Below are 17500 nucleotides of genomic sequence, written 5' to 3' on the forward strand. Positions count from 1 at the left end.
ACATGCCTCCATTCCAAGTTTCCTTCCTGTCAAATTAAAGATGATCATGGGCAAGTAATTTTCGAAGATTTTAATAAACAGTAATTATCATGTGGTTCTGATTTTAACATTGACAGTTTCTTGTGTGTATGTTAGGATGTTGGAAGGTTATAATGTTTAGAGGTATCAAAAGATACATGATATTTTTGGGATTTGTTATAAACTGCAGAAATGCAAAATTTTATGGAAAAATTACCAGTGTGATAGGACCTTTAAGAAATTTTCCTTTCTAAGATTATTTATTTTTAATGGATATTCCTTCAGTTTTATGATTTCATAATTTTACCTTGTGATTTTTTTTTTTCTTTCTTTTTCTTTTTCTTTTTCTTTTCTTTTTCTTTTTCTTTTTCTTTTTCTTTTTCTTTTGTCTTTTGTGTGTGTGTGTGTGTGTGCACGTGTGCATGTGTGTGTGTAAGTGAGTGAATATTTATATGTCTGTTACATATAATAGTTATTCTTACTTACAGGTGGAGATCAATGTCAGGAAGGAAAACATGCACGCTCTACAAGAATCAACTTAATATGTAACGACATCGAATATGAACCAGTGTTGGTAGATGAAACTTCTACGTGTGAATATATATTCACATGGTTAACACCAGCTGCTTGTCCACGTCACTTAAAAAAGGGGACAAATTGCTTAGTAGAAGATCCTCTTTATGGAAATGTGTATGATCTAAATCCATTGAGAAATCAGATGAAAGATTATAATGTTACTGATGGAGAGCATGACTATTTAATAAATATTTGTGGACCCCTTTTATCAAAATGCAAAGGAGAGGGCCAATCTGGTGTTTGTCAAATCAAAGGAGATGAACAGTTTAGTGGAGGAATGGCTACAAGTAACATCACATTTAATGATGGAACATTAGTGATAAATTACAATGGTGGAACTGGAAGTTGTGCAGGCAATAATACAAGATCTGCCCAAATAATTTTCTTATGTGATCAGAATGAAAGTGGCAGGGATGGTCCGCACTTCTTCCATGAAGATGAAACTTGCACTTATCATTTTACTTGGCTGACAATGCATGCATGCCCTCCATTTAGTGTTGTGGACTGCAGTGTAGTTACTGATAATGGGACAATTTATGACCTTAATGAATTGTCATCATCTAGTATGAATGAAGAATACTCTACATCAGATGGAAATAAAAAGTTTGTGCTGAATGTTTGCAGGTCAGTGGTCCATAACAAAGAGAGTAGGTGTCCCTACAATGCAGGAGCATGTGTAATTGATTTGAAGCACAAAGAAAAGGCATTAAATATTGGAAAGGTTCACAGTGGACCATATATAGAGGATGGCAACTTGAAAATAAAGTACAGTGGAGGAGATCCGTGCGATGATTCTAGCCAGCTTTCTGAAACTATTATTCAATTCAACTGTGATAAGGAAGAGCTTTATGCATATCCACAACTGGTAGCACAAGAGGGTTGCAAATACATATTTGAATGGAACACACCTATTGCCTGTCCCCTGCCACTTATAGACCATACCACAAGTGCTCCAGACACTAAGGGTAATTGTACTGCTAAAAATGATTTTACTGGCTATGTCTTTGACCTGAATCCTTTAAAAAAGAAAACAGGCTATGAAATACAGGATAGTGGTGAAGTCCATCTTGTTTTAAATGTCTGTGATGAAGTTGATACAAAAAGATGTCCAGACAAGGGAACAGGAGCATGTTCTTATATCCATGATAACCATGCAGCTAGTGCTGGAAAAGCAAATGCAAACTTGCAGTATCACCTTGGATTTCTTTCCCTTTATTATACCGGTGGACAAGCTTGTGGAAATGGAGAACAACGTTCCACTCTTATAAGCTTCATATGTGGAGCTGAAGATGCACCAGATATACCTGTCCTTATACATGAAGATCTAGATAAATGTATCTATTATATTAACTGGTATACTGACTTGGCTTGTGAACGTAGGATCAATTGTTTTGTGGATACGTGGGAACAGCGACTAGACTTGACACCTCTGATCAGATCAACTGGCAGCTATGAAGTTTTAAATCCTGAGAATCCCAAGCAAAAGTTTTACTTGAATGTGTGCAGACCACTCAATCACATCGTTGGCCTGAACTGTCGCCCAGGTTCCTCTGCATGTCTTTCTCTGTCAGAGTCTGAAGCCTTAAGTCTTGGCCAGCCAATTACAACTCCACAATATATATATTCAGATGAAATTCAGATGATATATTCTCATGGATCTAAGTGCTTAACAAACTCTGAAATAGGAATTTCTTCACGAATTACATTTATTTGTGATTTAGATGCAGGCAAGGTAATATATAAGTGTGTTTGTGTGTGTAAAACTTAAGTTGCTGACAATTTGGTTTGGTATACATTTTTTGATATGAGCAATATTTTATTTGGTAATTCCTAGCATAGTTGTTTCTAATAAAGTTCTTCTTTTTCAGGGGAGCCCGACCTACAAAAATGTAACCCATGATTGCCAGTACCTGTTTGAGTGGCGAACAGCACTTGCATGTGAAAACCGCCAAGATGTCCCTGATTCAGGCCCTGTCTGCCAAATCCAGTTTAATGCTGCAAAGACTAATGTTAATCTGAAACCTTTGAACAGACCAGAGGGATATTCTGTTAAGTTTGAGGATGAGGAGTATAAAATTAATGTATGTGGGGCAGCTTGTGGTGAATCTGGTGTATGCACAAGTGATGGAACTAGCTTTGGTCTGAGCAGTAAGTCTGACTTAAATTGGGACTATGACAAGTTGAAGCTCATGTACTATGGTGGTGACAGTTGCAGTGATGCACTGTCAGGACAAAGAACCACAATCATATACTTTTCATGTAATATGAGTGTGGGATTGGGATACCCAGTCCCTGATCCAATAATGAGGGATTTAGAATGTGTAGCAATATTCAACTGGGAAACTAATTTAACCTGCATCGAAGCCATTTACAATATGGATGACTCTTCTGACAGCAAACCTATAAATTCTGACCCAGTTATACCAGACAATGAATCTCATGAAGCTGAAAAACCTTCTGCTGAAGAAGGCAATAGTGATAGCCCTTCTGCAGACCAGCAGCAAACGGAACCAGAGAGCGCATATTCAACAGTATCTGCTGCCATTTCCAGTGTCCTCATTGTTACAGGAATCATATTTGTGATTATCCTGGTTTTATTCAAGTCTGAGCGGGGACAGCAAGTGGTGTCATCTGCCAGGAGATTCTTCGGCATGAGAGGGTATTCAAACATAACCCAGTCACGCATGGAAAATTCCTCGCTTATAAGCCCATCCTCCTATGCTAGAGTGTACAGAGTGGATGAAAGTGATGATGATCTTCTTAATGTAGTAACCTAAATGTAGACAATGTACTATTTGCATAAAAGAAACTGATAAGAGTCCACTTCTAAAAAGTCATAAGGCTTTTTATAAAATAAATATATGTTTTAGTGAGCTAAATCTTGTGGATATTAATTTCAGCTTTCTTTTATGCAAATAACAAGGGTGTATGCAGAAAGTATTTAACCAAACAACCATTAACTCTGAGTAAGAACATTCTAATATTACTCCATAGCACAATCACATAACAAATAAAAATGTATTTTTGAGCACAATGGCAACTAATATTTGGTAATTTGTAGTTACAGTACTAATGTATTCAGATTTCATTGTTTGTATATATATATATATGTGTGTGTGTGTGTGTGTGTGTGTGTGTGTGTGTGTGTGTGTGTGTGTGTGTGTGTGTGTGTGTGTGTGTGTGTGTGTGTGTGTGTGTGCGTGTGTGTGTGTGTGTGTGTATATGTATATAAATATATATATATATATATATATATATATATATATATATATATATATATATATAAATATATATATATTTATATATATATATATATATATATATATATATATATATTATAGAAACATATATATTTATATATATATATATATATATATATATATATATATATATATATATATATATATATATATATAGAAACATACACACACACACACACACACACACACACACACACACACACACACACACACACACACACACACACACACACACATATACACATACACACATACACACACAACACACATACACACATACACACACATACACACACATACACACACACACACACACACACACACACACACACACACACACACACACACACACACACACACACACACACACACACATACATAGACACACACACATACATAGACACACACACACACACACACACATACATAGACACACACACATACATAGACACACACACATACATAGACACACACACATACATGACACACACACATACATAGACACACACACACACACACACACACACACACACACACACACACACACACACACACACACACACACACACACAATAAGTGTGTATATGATACTTATATTTATAACATACACCTCTATATTTGCTTATGTATGAGGCTAAAAATCTGTCTTGGCTGAGGTGATGGGTCACTCATGTTGTGTTGGGTGTTCAGAGGATAAGCCTTAACTTTTTTTGCAAAATTTGTAATGTGAAAGAGCAAACTTTTAGGGTCCTTACACACCAAGAACCCTGAGACTCTACAGTGAAGTTAATTGGTAAACTGTAAGGCCTATGTCATAAGTGAAGTATGAGCAGAACAGCGAAGATAATGTTTTGGATATTATTTTTTCTCAGATATTATGTAATCTGTTATCAAAGAAAGCACAAACCCTCTGATTAACAATATATGGCACTTAACTTTGTTATCAGGATAAGAGGAAAGTGATGTTATCTTGTATGACTTTAGTTGTTCAGTAATCTGTTTTTTGTCACAGGGTAATTTGTAAAGTAGTGGGAAGCACCTGATATTAGGGAAAATCTTATTCTGATTGTAGTTATAGGATATTGTAACTACTGTGACTCTTATTTTCCAGAAACCTGAACTATCTAACTATTGTAACCTTAAAGGTAATATTGAAATTAATTCATATGATTCCAACACAGGGTAATGTTAATATATCACTAGTGATATTGTCTGCCTCGGCAAGCAGTTTATCAACCAGTTTGCAGTTTTCATGTTAAAATTATTGGATTTCATTTGATCTGTGAGGCTCTGGCAGGGTTTGTGCATAAAGCTTGTGATGTTGTTAACTTTGTGTAAAAAGTGTCATCCTGAGAAGAGCTTTGGTGACCATATATATATAATTTCACATAGATTCACTTTGTATGTACAATAGTAATATCACCAGTTTATTAGAAAGGGTATTTAGTAGTGTCATGTAGAAACCCTTAGTCAGTCCTTAATAGCATAGAAGTTAATGAAAACTTTGAGTGTTGATAATGATTTTGTTGATAATGTAGAAAATCCATTCAGTGTAAAGGGGGGTTTTCAAGCACACATAATTGATCAGAGTAAATTAGATTGAAGAAGTGTTCAACTTTCTCCTAGTATATGGTTGAGTACAATTTACACACTTACTGTTGGTTATAAAATTTAGTTAATTTTTGTTGCATAGTTAATGATTATATTTAAAGGATGATTTAGTAGTAGGCTATATAATATTTTTGAGTGATTAATGTCTTATAAACAGGTTGATTTTGAAGTGAAAATGTACCTGATGGACAAGTTGAGTGGTTAGTTTAACATTTTGGAATATAATGTGTTAGTTAATTTCTGTAAGAACTGTTATTAATCATTTGCTTGCTTTTTATATGTATCTTCAAGCTTTAACTTTCTATTGCACTGCTGCTGTATTTTTTGCATTTTTTTTCTAATCTTCTCTAGGTAGTTGCTTTGGGATGGTAACCAAACTATCATGACTTTGAAAGTACTAATTCAACATCACCTGTATGGTTATAGTGACTTTGTGTTCTGTTTGAATGAGGCCAGTTACAGGTGTACTTGAGACATTGATTATAAATAGCAGTCGTAAAGTTTTATTACTAATATAAATAATTGCAATTGGTGAGCATGAAGTTTCAACACTATGAATAGGAGAAAAAGTTACATGTTATACCAGTTGTAAAATATTTTGTATTTTGAAAGGAATCCAGAACACATTATTATGATTTTTTTTTCTTTCTTTTTTGTTAAAAGAAAGGATACATAGTCCCTATAAAGAAATGTCTTTCAGATTGTTTGTAATCTATATTTTTTCAATGCAACCTCATAATTGTGATATTATTTGGAGGTTTATGCTTGTTTCCATTTCAAAGCTTTCATTGTTTGCATTTGAAGGTAGTTATTGTTTTATTGTTGAGTATTCCTAATTTCCAGTATCTGTAATTAGCACAAAAGCTTAAAAAATACTTTTTGATATGTTCTCTGTTTTTGTTCTTCACATCTTTTTCGTCTTTATTTTTGTTATTCAAAAAGCACATTTATATGATCAGAATTTAATTTTGAATAATATGTTTTGCATTTCTTGTTCTAGCACCTCCACTCTGCTCTTGGATGACATGATGTAAAACACCAGCTTCTACATGGTAAAGGGGAATTCGACGGATGGGTAATGTTATGTTATTTATTCATCTTAAAGTAGGTTGTGTATCACTACTATATCTGTAGTGACTTATTTTGTTATAGGGCTGTATTACCATATTGTTAATTTTGAAGAAGATCCAATATTTAAAAAAAATTATCAGTGATAAAGTAATGAGCTATGTTGCATATATGTTTGATTATGTATTTTATTTGGCCCGTTTAAAATGTGAATATTCACCTTGTTATTTGTAGCAAGAAAACAAACTGCTATATATTTATAGTAGATAGCTGAATCTTATGAATAATTAGTAATGATAAATCTATATTTGAAAATCATTTTAGTTACCTTTTTTTTAATTTAGGGTCATTGCTATGTCATTAAACCATTTAGCAGTATTTGCTTTTATGAGCTTAAATCAATGTTTTGTTAGATTGTTGGAATTTGTTTTTGTTTTGTTTTGTTTTATTTGAATATTGTGTTATCTTGTCTTTGAAGTAGTTATTTCAGTTGCTGAGCAACCCAAAGTAAGGTATCCTAGCATTGAACATTCAAATACTGCTTTTCTAAGGAAAGATAAAATTTGTCCCAGTGGTAATTTACATGAGAGGAATTGTTCTACCTACAGTTTTTTCTTGAACTATACTTCTAAATTAATTAATATGTATGTATGCTTCTATGTAATTTTACATAGACAAGAGGTTTGCAGACCTATACTGTGTACACAGTCATTCTCTTATATATCATGGGAAGCAATGTTTGATACAACAAAGGAGTCGGATACTGTAAAATAGAATTTAAAATTTGCAAAAACATTAAAAATTAACCCATTAGATATGATTATTTTTAGTTAAATAATTAATAAAACTTCGATTAAAGACACTGATAATTTGAAATACAATCTGCTTACAAGATATCCTGACTAACATATATATTTGTAAAGGTTATTTTGGTGCTCATGATGTAATTAATGCTAGTCTTTGCAGGAGTAATAAGAAGATGAAGAATGGTAGCCTTGCTATATAAATAAGAAAAATATGTAAAACACACGCGCACACACGCACACGCACACGCACACGCACACGCACACGCACACGCACACGCACACGCACACGCACACGCACACACACACACACACACACACACACACACACACACACACACACACACACACACACACACACACACACAAATAAAGAAAAAAAATATAGAAGCAACATAAATACATACTTGTGGAATATGCATTTATGTATAATTGCAATTTTTATAAAATCCAAGTAGACTAGTCATGTTGATACCAAGTTCACCCACGTCTATCCAATTTTTCATCTCTTATAGTGGACGACCAGAAAAACAAGTGTGGGTTATTTATCGTATTCCAATATGTTCATACCTCATGCAATTTTAAGATTACTGAGTACAAGGACTGTATATACCCAAGGGAGGAATATACTGTCTTGTTGATATATTTTCCCTTTTCCATCCTGAATGAAATAAGGTACCAGTTATGAATCTCCTCAATTTTCAGATATTTTTAAAATTTCAAGCAAAAGGTAATTAGATTATCATTTACATTATTTTGCAATTATAAAATAAATAAATAAAACCAGTTCTTTAGTGCCTACTTTTCTGGTCTTTAACTCTACACTGACAGTGCCAGAATTTTCTTTGCGGCACTCATTCTGGCGACTACTAGCATCTATCTAGCCTTTCCACCAGGTGTTCGCTGTGCACAGCCAGCCCTGCCCTCTTGCCAGAGTGAGTTATGAAGCCTTTAGCTTTACCTGTCATGACAAGTTGGTTTTTCATGATGACTATCGGTATGAGGTTAAAAATGAAGAGGAGGTATTCATTTACTAAAGCTGTGGTTACAATAATATAATTTTTCTCCTTTTTATTTGATGGGTATGTGTAAACTTGTGCTTTTGTTTAGGGAAATCTCTTTTGTCAAGGTATGTTACTGCTGATCATTGGCATTGAGATTATTACAAGCAATTAGGAGTGAAAATGCAATATTAGTAGTTAAACATATATACTTAACTTCCTTTCTGATAAACACATCATTATTTAAATATTTCTGTCCATGACATTCAAATGATGTAATATGATTTACCAAGAATCAGGAGTCAGTAATGTACACAAATGTTTGGATATATCTGTTTCAAGATATAATTGCTACCATTTAAGAGTGATAAAAGACAAGATATAGAAAAAGGATTTGTTTGATATAGAATAAGATAATTTCTTTGATTTTTGTTGATCTACAAGCAAAGGATGTTTGCTGGAAAGAGGTCTTCAGTAAAATTGTAATTTTTGTAGTGATATTCAATCTTTCCAATATAGGTTATTTTCTCTTTATGTTGTGATCTTGTGATGTTTGTATATAACGAATATAGCTGTATATCCAAAGTGTGGTCATTTACCTATTTACAGTTGAATTGTAGGTTATTTATCTATAAATTTTGAGTGTTGAGTGCCTGCATAACATATAATATATGTAATTGTGACAATTTCTAGTATATACCAAAAGAATAATGTCACATGCACATGCTTATGCATATACATGAATACAACACAAACACTCACTCACTGACACTAACCCACTCACCCACACACATTCACACACCTAATCATTCATCCATACACTTATTCACTCACCCAACCACTCATTTAGTCACCAATCTTCCCATGCACATTCACTGAAACTCATTCCCCTACACCCTCACTCATCCACCCACACCCTGACCCATCCACATGTTCATCCGCCTACACACTTGCCATCCACAAGTTCATCCACCCACACGCTCACTCAGTCAACACTCATGCATTTACTTACTCACCCATTCACTCAAACTCACACACACACATTCACTCTCATGTGTTCGCACACACACACTCATGCTTAATGGCAAATGTACACAAACCAATATACACCAGCAGTCATATTTATTCATAAGAGGCTTATGAGTGTTACCTTAGGTAATTTCTAATTGAATATGTGTATATAATGGAACTATGGTCATTGCTTCTCTGTATAAAAAACATTTGCTAATGTAAAAATGGCATATGATTTCTGTAATATGAATCTTTGTTAAAGTTTCCATACAAATCTCCCAATATTTCTTAATTTACATTAGCTGGTCTTCATTTTTTTTATTTTAAAAAATATTTAAGAAAATGGATATGAGTAGTAGGAACATGTTTATGATTGATGTTCAGAGTAAGCTTGGGACACATGCACAGTAAAATTCTATTTTACTTATATCATACTTAAGCAATGTCTGCACACCCACTTTGAACAAGTGTAGATTATACCAAAGGATCTACTGTACTCTTGGTATTAGTATAATTTCAAAAGCTTGCTGCGAGAAAGTGCCTTCAACATTTATTATTAAAAGCTATGATGGGTCTGAGCTAATGAAATGATGGCATATTTCAGTTTTCATGATTATTTTTTGGAAAAGAAAAATGTATTTTGTTATGGTTGCAATCTAAAACTAGAAATTACAGTAAGGCAACTTGTAGTAATCAGTCAATCAGTATAAGAATATGGTATTAGACTCTGATGCCAACAATTGGGTTTGATTGAAGTTAAAATCTTGAATATCCAGTGATGTTATACATTCCATGGTAAATATTCTCCATGAAGGAATTGACAAGTTTTTGAAGTTAATATTACCTAGATTAAAATAAAATGCATAAGTACCTTCTTCCATTCTGTAAATTCAAAAGGCTGTGTATGAGACAAATAAACATGTAAAATTATATATACTTTTATTAACACAAAATAATCAAAAGCATAAGAGAATCCTGATTTGCATACAACTTTACATCTGTTACTAGAGAACACAAGCAGATGTGCCTGGAGCAAAGAGCTTTATATTCTTGTCTTCCATTTTATATTGAAAATGCTGAACTTTAGGCAGACAAAGGTGGGGTTTCTGACGGTCATATAGTATCAATTTAAGGTCCCCGTGAACTTCTCTTGAGAGTCCTGTACTAAGGCCACGAACGGATAAGTGTACTATAGCATTGTGTGCAATTGAATTGGTTACATGGCTCACATCTTCATCTTTCTCATCATAATTTGTTACAAGAACCAATAATCCAATTGGCTTTGCAGAGGAGTGATTTATAAGACTACTGCAATACTGAATAAAGATGTCCAGATCTTTTGTAGTAACACCAAGTGAAAGTAGGGAGGTTATACTATCTACTATCAAGAGAAAGTACTTTTCTTTCCAAAGCTTTACTGTTTCCTTTATTAAGCAGTATAAGTTTTTAAGTGGATACTTGCAGTTTTCCATAAGAAAGCCAAAAGGATGATCTGAAATATCTTCTACAACTCCATCAAGGACTTCAGAAGTCATCTTCAATCCCTCTATGACTTTCACATGACCTTTTTCTGCGTGTTGTCTTAAATTTACACCTAATTTGTTTCCAATGTTACAATAATGGCTCCAGGTTTGTTGTAGAGTGACAAAACATACTGGATGGTTATTTGAAATGCCCCATGAAAGAAAATGAGACACCAGTCCATTTGCAGAGGCAGTTGCAGTTTCCGATACCAAAATCATACCACCATTTTCTAAAGTTACACCGCTGCCTCCTAAAGCATTCTTCACCGATTCAAACATCCTGTTAAAATGGAAAGCTTTATTAGTAAATGAAGTTTCAAAATGTTTACTAATTAAATAATGGACTTAAAAAGAAAAAACCTTGCATAACATATTGGAAAAAAAAAAAAAACTAAGACCAATGAGCTTATTCATTTTGTAGGTTTCACTACACTTTTCTATACATCTTCAGCCCACTCATGATGAATGCCATCCTATTACATCATGGGTAATGAACCTAATGCCTTCCATCCCTCCCCCAATCCCTTGCTTGTTGTTGTTGTGGTGGGCTTAGGAGACGAAGACTGAAGCCCAATCTAGGGGAGAAAAAAAGACTATGCAAAATTAGTTGAAATGAGGGCTGAGGTCGAAGATAGGGGTACCTTGGACCTAAGCCCACGCCTCAATTAATTTTGCAAGGTCTTTTCTTCTCCCCCTTTCCTTTTCCTTTTCTTCTTCATCCCCTCTGTCCATCTAAGGTGTGAGAGCCATGCTGACAGGATGAATGGCTGGCTTTGTGTCAGTCCTGAATGGCCCCTGGGAGTCTTGGGCATGGTAGTCCCTTTTGTAATTGCCTACCCATTACCCCTTATAGGGTGATGGCTAGGCAACGGACTACCCTTGACGGGTAGACTGTTTCTTTTCCCCATTTATTACAAGCTCACCATGACCAATAATGAAGATTTACCCTTATTAAGGGCATTACAGTTTCCTGACCCCTACCTCTCCTTTGACTACAGCTATGACCACTGATACTAATACCCATTCCAAATCATAAACCTGGGTCATTACTCAACCTTCAGAATACACCCCTTCCTCTCTCCCAAATTCCTCTACTCCATCTCTTACTGGATAGTCTTCTCCATTGTCTACTCCCTCCCCCCTTATTACTACTCTGCATCCCTATTGTCCTCTTTCCCACAGTAGTATCTCACTCAGCACCACCCCATCTTCCTCCCACCCTTGTCCTTCTATTGCTTCCACCTCTTTTGAGTACTCTTTTTGCCTTTTTGGCTGAGCCAAGTGGGATCAACTCTGTGATTCCCCCTATAACCCCTTACTCTGACAATACCCTACTCTCCAACAATGATTTCAAAAACAAGTAAGCAATGTTTCCTTTCGCTGTTGTATCGATCATTCATGCCTTGTCACAGTTACATCTGACTCCCAAGTTTATATGCTTTCTACCCTGACTGACCTCACTGGCAAACCAATTCCTGCCCAATCTCACACCTCCCTTAATAATTGTACCAGAACTGTATCTGTCTCCCCGACTGATAGTTCTGTCAACCACGAGGACTGGCCAGACTGAAAACGACCTGCTCACCTGCCTCAATGACTTGCAGTAAAGTGCCACACTACTCCTCCCAGAAGCCAGAGTAAGTCCTACACCAATATTGCTAAGATTAGTTTTGGCAGACATGACCTCTCCCATGAACTTTATATTGGTGGAGTGTCCTGCCCTGTCCGTCCATATCATTTCCCTGTTAATGTCAGACAAGTAGGTATTTTGGCCACCCAGCCAAACTCTGTTACTCCACAGCCTTCTGCCCTCTATCTACCAAACCTTGTCACGACCATTTAAATTGCTCTGCTCAGTCACGAATGTGTGCCAATTGTGGTGGCTCACATAATGTATTTTTTAAGAGCTGCCCTGCCTACAAGCTCAAATCTGAGGTAGCAGGTCTGATTCAAACTAAGCCTCACTCTACATGAGGTCAGACAGGAAGCATGCAGACTAGGTTTTTCTCTTTCTACGTATTCCAAAACTGTTTTTTACTCTGGCCCCTCTCATCTTCTAAAGATGTCTCAGTATCACCCCCAGTATATCTTCCCCCTACCCTGAATCATTCTACCTCTACTCCATATCTCCATCAGGCAAATCCCCCCCCCCCTCCTCCTCATTCTACCTGTTGCACTAGACAATCTAAACATTCCACCCTATATTCTCCTACCACATACTTTGCTCCTTGGATATCTATCCAACTCCCCTCCAGAGACTTGAAGACCTCTAAAACTTCTTAAACATGATCCAAGTGAATGTACTGCTTCAATATCCACCATCCTCCTCCTCCTAAAGTTCCCCCTACCCCTCTTCCTCAAATTCTCCCTCAAACACCTAATCCTCTCCTTTTTCATATGCACCAGCATTCCCTCTTCCCCATTATCCATACCGCTCGCACCTAGATGCTCACATGACTCAACCAGTATTGATATCACATGTGGAGCCATCTGTAACTAAATTCACAAAACACTACAGGGGACAGAACATAAATCTGTGGTGGTTGGGTTAAAAGGTATGTGTGAGGATAAAAATTAGTTTGATAGTATGAAATATTGAAAACCATTTCTTGGTGACATGCTTATGAACCCATTGGTGCAGGGGTACATGTAGTGTACATTGTAGTTTTGTTTTGTGAATTTTCTTTACACAGTTGGCTCCACAAGTCTACAAGTAGGTCTACTGGCCTCACGTGATTTTCCAAAGCTTTGTATTTTTTTGTCCTTTTCTAAAATTATTACTACTATTATCACTACAATTCCAACATTATTAACTATTAGCAAGAAGAAGAAGAAGAAGAAGAAGAAGAAGAAGAAGAAGAAGAAGAAGAAGAAGAAGAAGAAGAAGAAGAAGAAGAAGAAGAAGAAATAAGGAGAAAGAAAAAAAAATGAAAGCAAAAGAGAGAGAGAGAGAGAGAGAGAGAGAGAGAGAGAGAGAGAGAGAGAGAGAGAGAGAGAGAGAGAGAGAGAGAGAGAGAGAGAGAGAGAAGTAAACAGGTGAGATCAGATTGGACTAGTAACTGACTAGCATGTACATATATATATATATACACACACACACACATATATTATATATATATATATATATATATATATATATATATATATATATATATATATATATACACACACACACATATATTATATATATATATATATATATATATATATATATATATATATATATATATATATATATATATATATATATATATATATATATACATATATATATACACATATTTATATACACATATATATATATTTATACATACACGCACACAATCACACACACGCACACGCACACGCACACACAAACGCACACACGCAAACGCACACACACACACACACACACACACACACACACACACACACACACACACACACACACACACACACACGCATGCATACACGCATGCATGCACGCACGCACGCACGCACGCACGCACGCACGCACACACACTTGTGAACTGCCAATAGGCCAGACAAGGTAATATCATTACAAATGATCAGGAAGGAGGTATTCTTTCAAGTGATTTTCATGTTATTTTAATTTTCTTTTCAAAAAAAAAAAAAAAAAAAAAAAAAAATCTGTCCATTCCTGGTTCTGGGACTTGCAACCTGCATATTCCTGTCATACCTGCTTTCTTTCCCAATCAGCCATACAGCAACACAGGCACTCAGATGATTTTTTTAAACATTTCCAAGCATTTTGCAACTGCAGAGTAACCATAGGAAAATTAGAAAACAGCTTTGTTAGGATTACAAATTTAAAGAAATAAAAACAACACTTAACTCAGGTTTCTCATAAGACATATCATACCAGGCTAAATTTATTTAAATTGGTGAATGTTTAAAAGATAACTCTGTATCTTTCACTGACCTCCATCAAAAGCCTTCATACCTTCCCCATGTATATATTGGCAAGGCTGAGCTTACATAGATCTCCCTGGTGATTTATATTCAAATAAGTAACTATTCCAAGTTCTATCTCGTCAGAACATATGAGGTAATGATTTTTTTTACCTTTGTTAATACATGAAGTGAAGTCAAAACTACATCACTTTGAAGTTTGACTTAATATTGTAGGTCTTAAATTGTAATCACAGAAAGGTATATGTGAATTTAGAGAACACACAGGCAATATAATTACAAGAAGCATTGTTTGTGTCTTCAAACTTTTTTCAATTTCAATATGTAGCTCTTAGACATTACAATTTCCCTTTTTTTCATACCCCTGCCCTGTCCAATACAGGGTCTAAAGGACTGTCCACACAAGTTGGTATTATTGATGGGCATATGGGCGGGCACAGATAGAGATGACATCACGGGTGGACAAATTCTTGGTAAACAAATAGTTTCTCATACTTTCACCTGTGACATCATCTTTACAGGTGCCCACCATGTCCACCGATCATGCCCACTGCGTGGTCAGTGCTTACTACTGACAGGTAAGCAGTGGAAATCATCCTCATGTCATATAAACAGAAATGCAATAAACATTTGTATTTAATGAAAATATGGAATCAATTTGCAGTAGGACACATTGCTACTAAATGGAATCAATAGACACTAAACACTGCACATACTAAAGGAATAAGATAATTAAAGATGTATACAGTATATGTTTGTCTGTCAATAATAGAGCACTTTTAAACCTCATAGGATTTACTGACAAATACAGTGCACATCCAATTGCTCTCTTACTATGCCTTACTGACCTTTGCTGCAAAAAGACCCACAGGTCACTACAATTGATTGACACCATCAACAATGGTTATTTTATTTATGTTCATTAGCCTTTTCAGTAATCCTGTACCAAAGCGATGTATTGTTAAAACTGTATGCTATATATGATGCACAGATAAAGTATTATTAAAACTGTATGCTATATATGATGCACAGATAAAGTATTGTTAAAACTGTATGTTATATATGATGCACAGATAAAGTACTCATTGCCACAAAAAACATCATAAGTAACAATAATGGAAGCAACAGTGGTAATTGTTACAAAGACAAAGTCCAAAAACCAGGGTATCGTACGAATCCAAAATCCTAATCTAACCTTTCCCACCTTCTATTTATTCCCTAGACTGGAGGGCATACTCCCCTGTACCCCCTCTTTTTTTAGCACTCCATGCCTACTTAAAGAAAACACAAGATTAAGAACTTTGGCTGTGCGAGGGTGTTGTGGCTATTTTCATCACTTCCCGGTAAATATGAGACTGCTGCAGATGTACCTATATTGCTTCTTACTCTATTTATTATGCTCTATAAAAGGGCAGTGCTCATTTTCCTTTACCTCCGTGTGTGGCTCTCGGTAACATTAACCGCAACGGATAGGTAGAGCATACAACAGAATAAGGAAACTAGGATAAACATAAGAGTACTTGAAAAAAATTACTAACTTTATTTAGAATTTTAAATAGATGGCAAAACATTTCTCGTGATGTTCAAATGAACCAATTGAACAACAATGTTTGTCAATAGGTGGGTCAATGTGGCAAGATTACTGTATCAATTTATAGTGAGCTATAGGCTACAGAAGACAAATTTTTTTCCAGTTAAACAATCAAATGATGCAATGGCCACTGCATACTAAGAACAGCAAGCACATAAACTATAGCTAAAAATCCTTTACCTGATTCAAAATACTTAAATACACCCGTAAAAGTCCCCAGTCCAGTTTATTTGCTAATGCCAGGCCAAACGCCAGTCACTTCCTCGTGGAGACATGAGCAGATGTAAATATTGTCGTTCTTGGTGTAGGTATGCGGTTGCCGTTCTTGTTGTGTGAATCCGGTATCCGCAACTTCTCTCTTCTATATCTCAATATATGAATATAATTTGTAAGCTTTATGTTAGAATATCATGAGAAATAGGTATAATTTTCCTTGACGCTACATAACCATCGCGAACGTTGAAATCAAAGTAACTAATTTTAAAGATTCAAGATTTTTGTGTATACATTTTAAAAAATAAAGTGCTTTCTTGTTTTTTCTTGATAATATGCAGTTTGAAGGTGCAGCAAATGGTTCTGATTAAAGGTGCAAATATATATATAGATATATATGCAATTTAATCAGTTATAAGAGCAGGTTGTAAGAGAAAAACAGGTGATAGGTCCTGCTTCAGTCTCACAGTGAAACCAGTAGGTTAGAACTGCACCCCCATGATCTACGCCCAGGAGAAGATCAAAAGCAATGGATAAAGTCGGAATTCATTGTCGTAAGCAAAACCGGTAGCATCAGTGCCTAGAAGACATGTAGTTTAAGGTCATTCTGCATTAGTACTAGCAAGTTCCAAATAATATTCTATGCATCTTGGTACTGCTAACTCCAGATAAAATATGCTTGTCGAAAAAGTTCATTGGTTCCGCTGTCAGGAAGTCTGTCTATTGACGTCCTGACTGTTTTGCCTAAAATAGCTTCGTCTGTAAATGGGAAAACACTTGATCCATATAATGTCCATCTGAGATATGTTGAAAAAAAATACTCGGAATGCATTTTCTTTCTATCGCTCTTTGTATCGTTCCATTTCTCTTCTCCCCTTATCTTATCTTCTCTTTATCGATCTTCTTTCTTTTC

General features: G+C 35.4%; 2 protein-coding genes across 2 annotated transcripts in view; one reads left to right on the forward strand and one right to left on the reverse strand.

Moving 5' to 3' along the window:
• LOC119575413 (cation-independent mannose-6-phosphate receptor-like) overlaps positions 1–3741 on the forward strand; it is a 10391-nt gene extending 6650 nt beyond the window's left edge. Inside the window, 2 exon segments of the mRNA XM_037923019.1 lie at positions 507–2326; positions 2463–3741. Of these exon segments, the coding sequence (XP_037778947.1) occupies positions 507–2326; positions 2463–3371 (2729 nt within the window). The 3' untranslated portion in view covers positions 3372–3741.
• A 6529-nt stretch (positions 3742–10270) lies between these two features.
• On the reverse strand, positions 10271–16712 carry LOC119575415 (elongator complex protein 6-like). Its single transcript, XM_037923020.1, has 2 exons — positions 16555–16712; positions 10271–11151 (listed from the first exon to the last, which is right to left on the reverse strand). Exon 2 carries the CDS (start codon positions 11148–11150, stop codon positions 10353–10355), a length of 798 nt encoding a protein of 265 aa, XP_037778948.1. The 5' UTR covers position 11151; positions 16555–16712; the 3' UTR covers positions 10271–10352.
• Between the last annotated feature and the right edge of the window lie 788 nt (positions 16713–17500).

This window comes from Penaeus monodon, chromosome 7, assembly GCF_015228065.2.
Source record: "Penaeus monodon isolate SGIC_2016 chromosome 7, NSTDA_Pmon_1, whole genome shotgun sequence".
NCBI lineage: Eukaryota > Metazoa > Arthropoda > Malacostraca > Decapoda > Penaeidae > Penaeus > Penaeus monodon.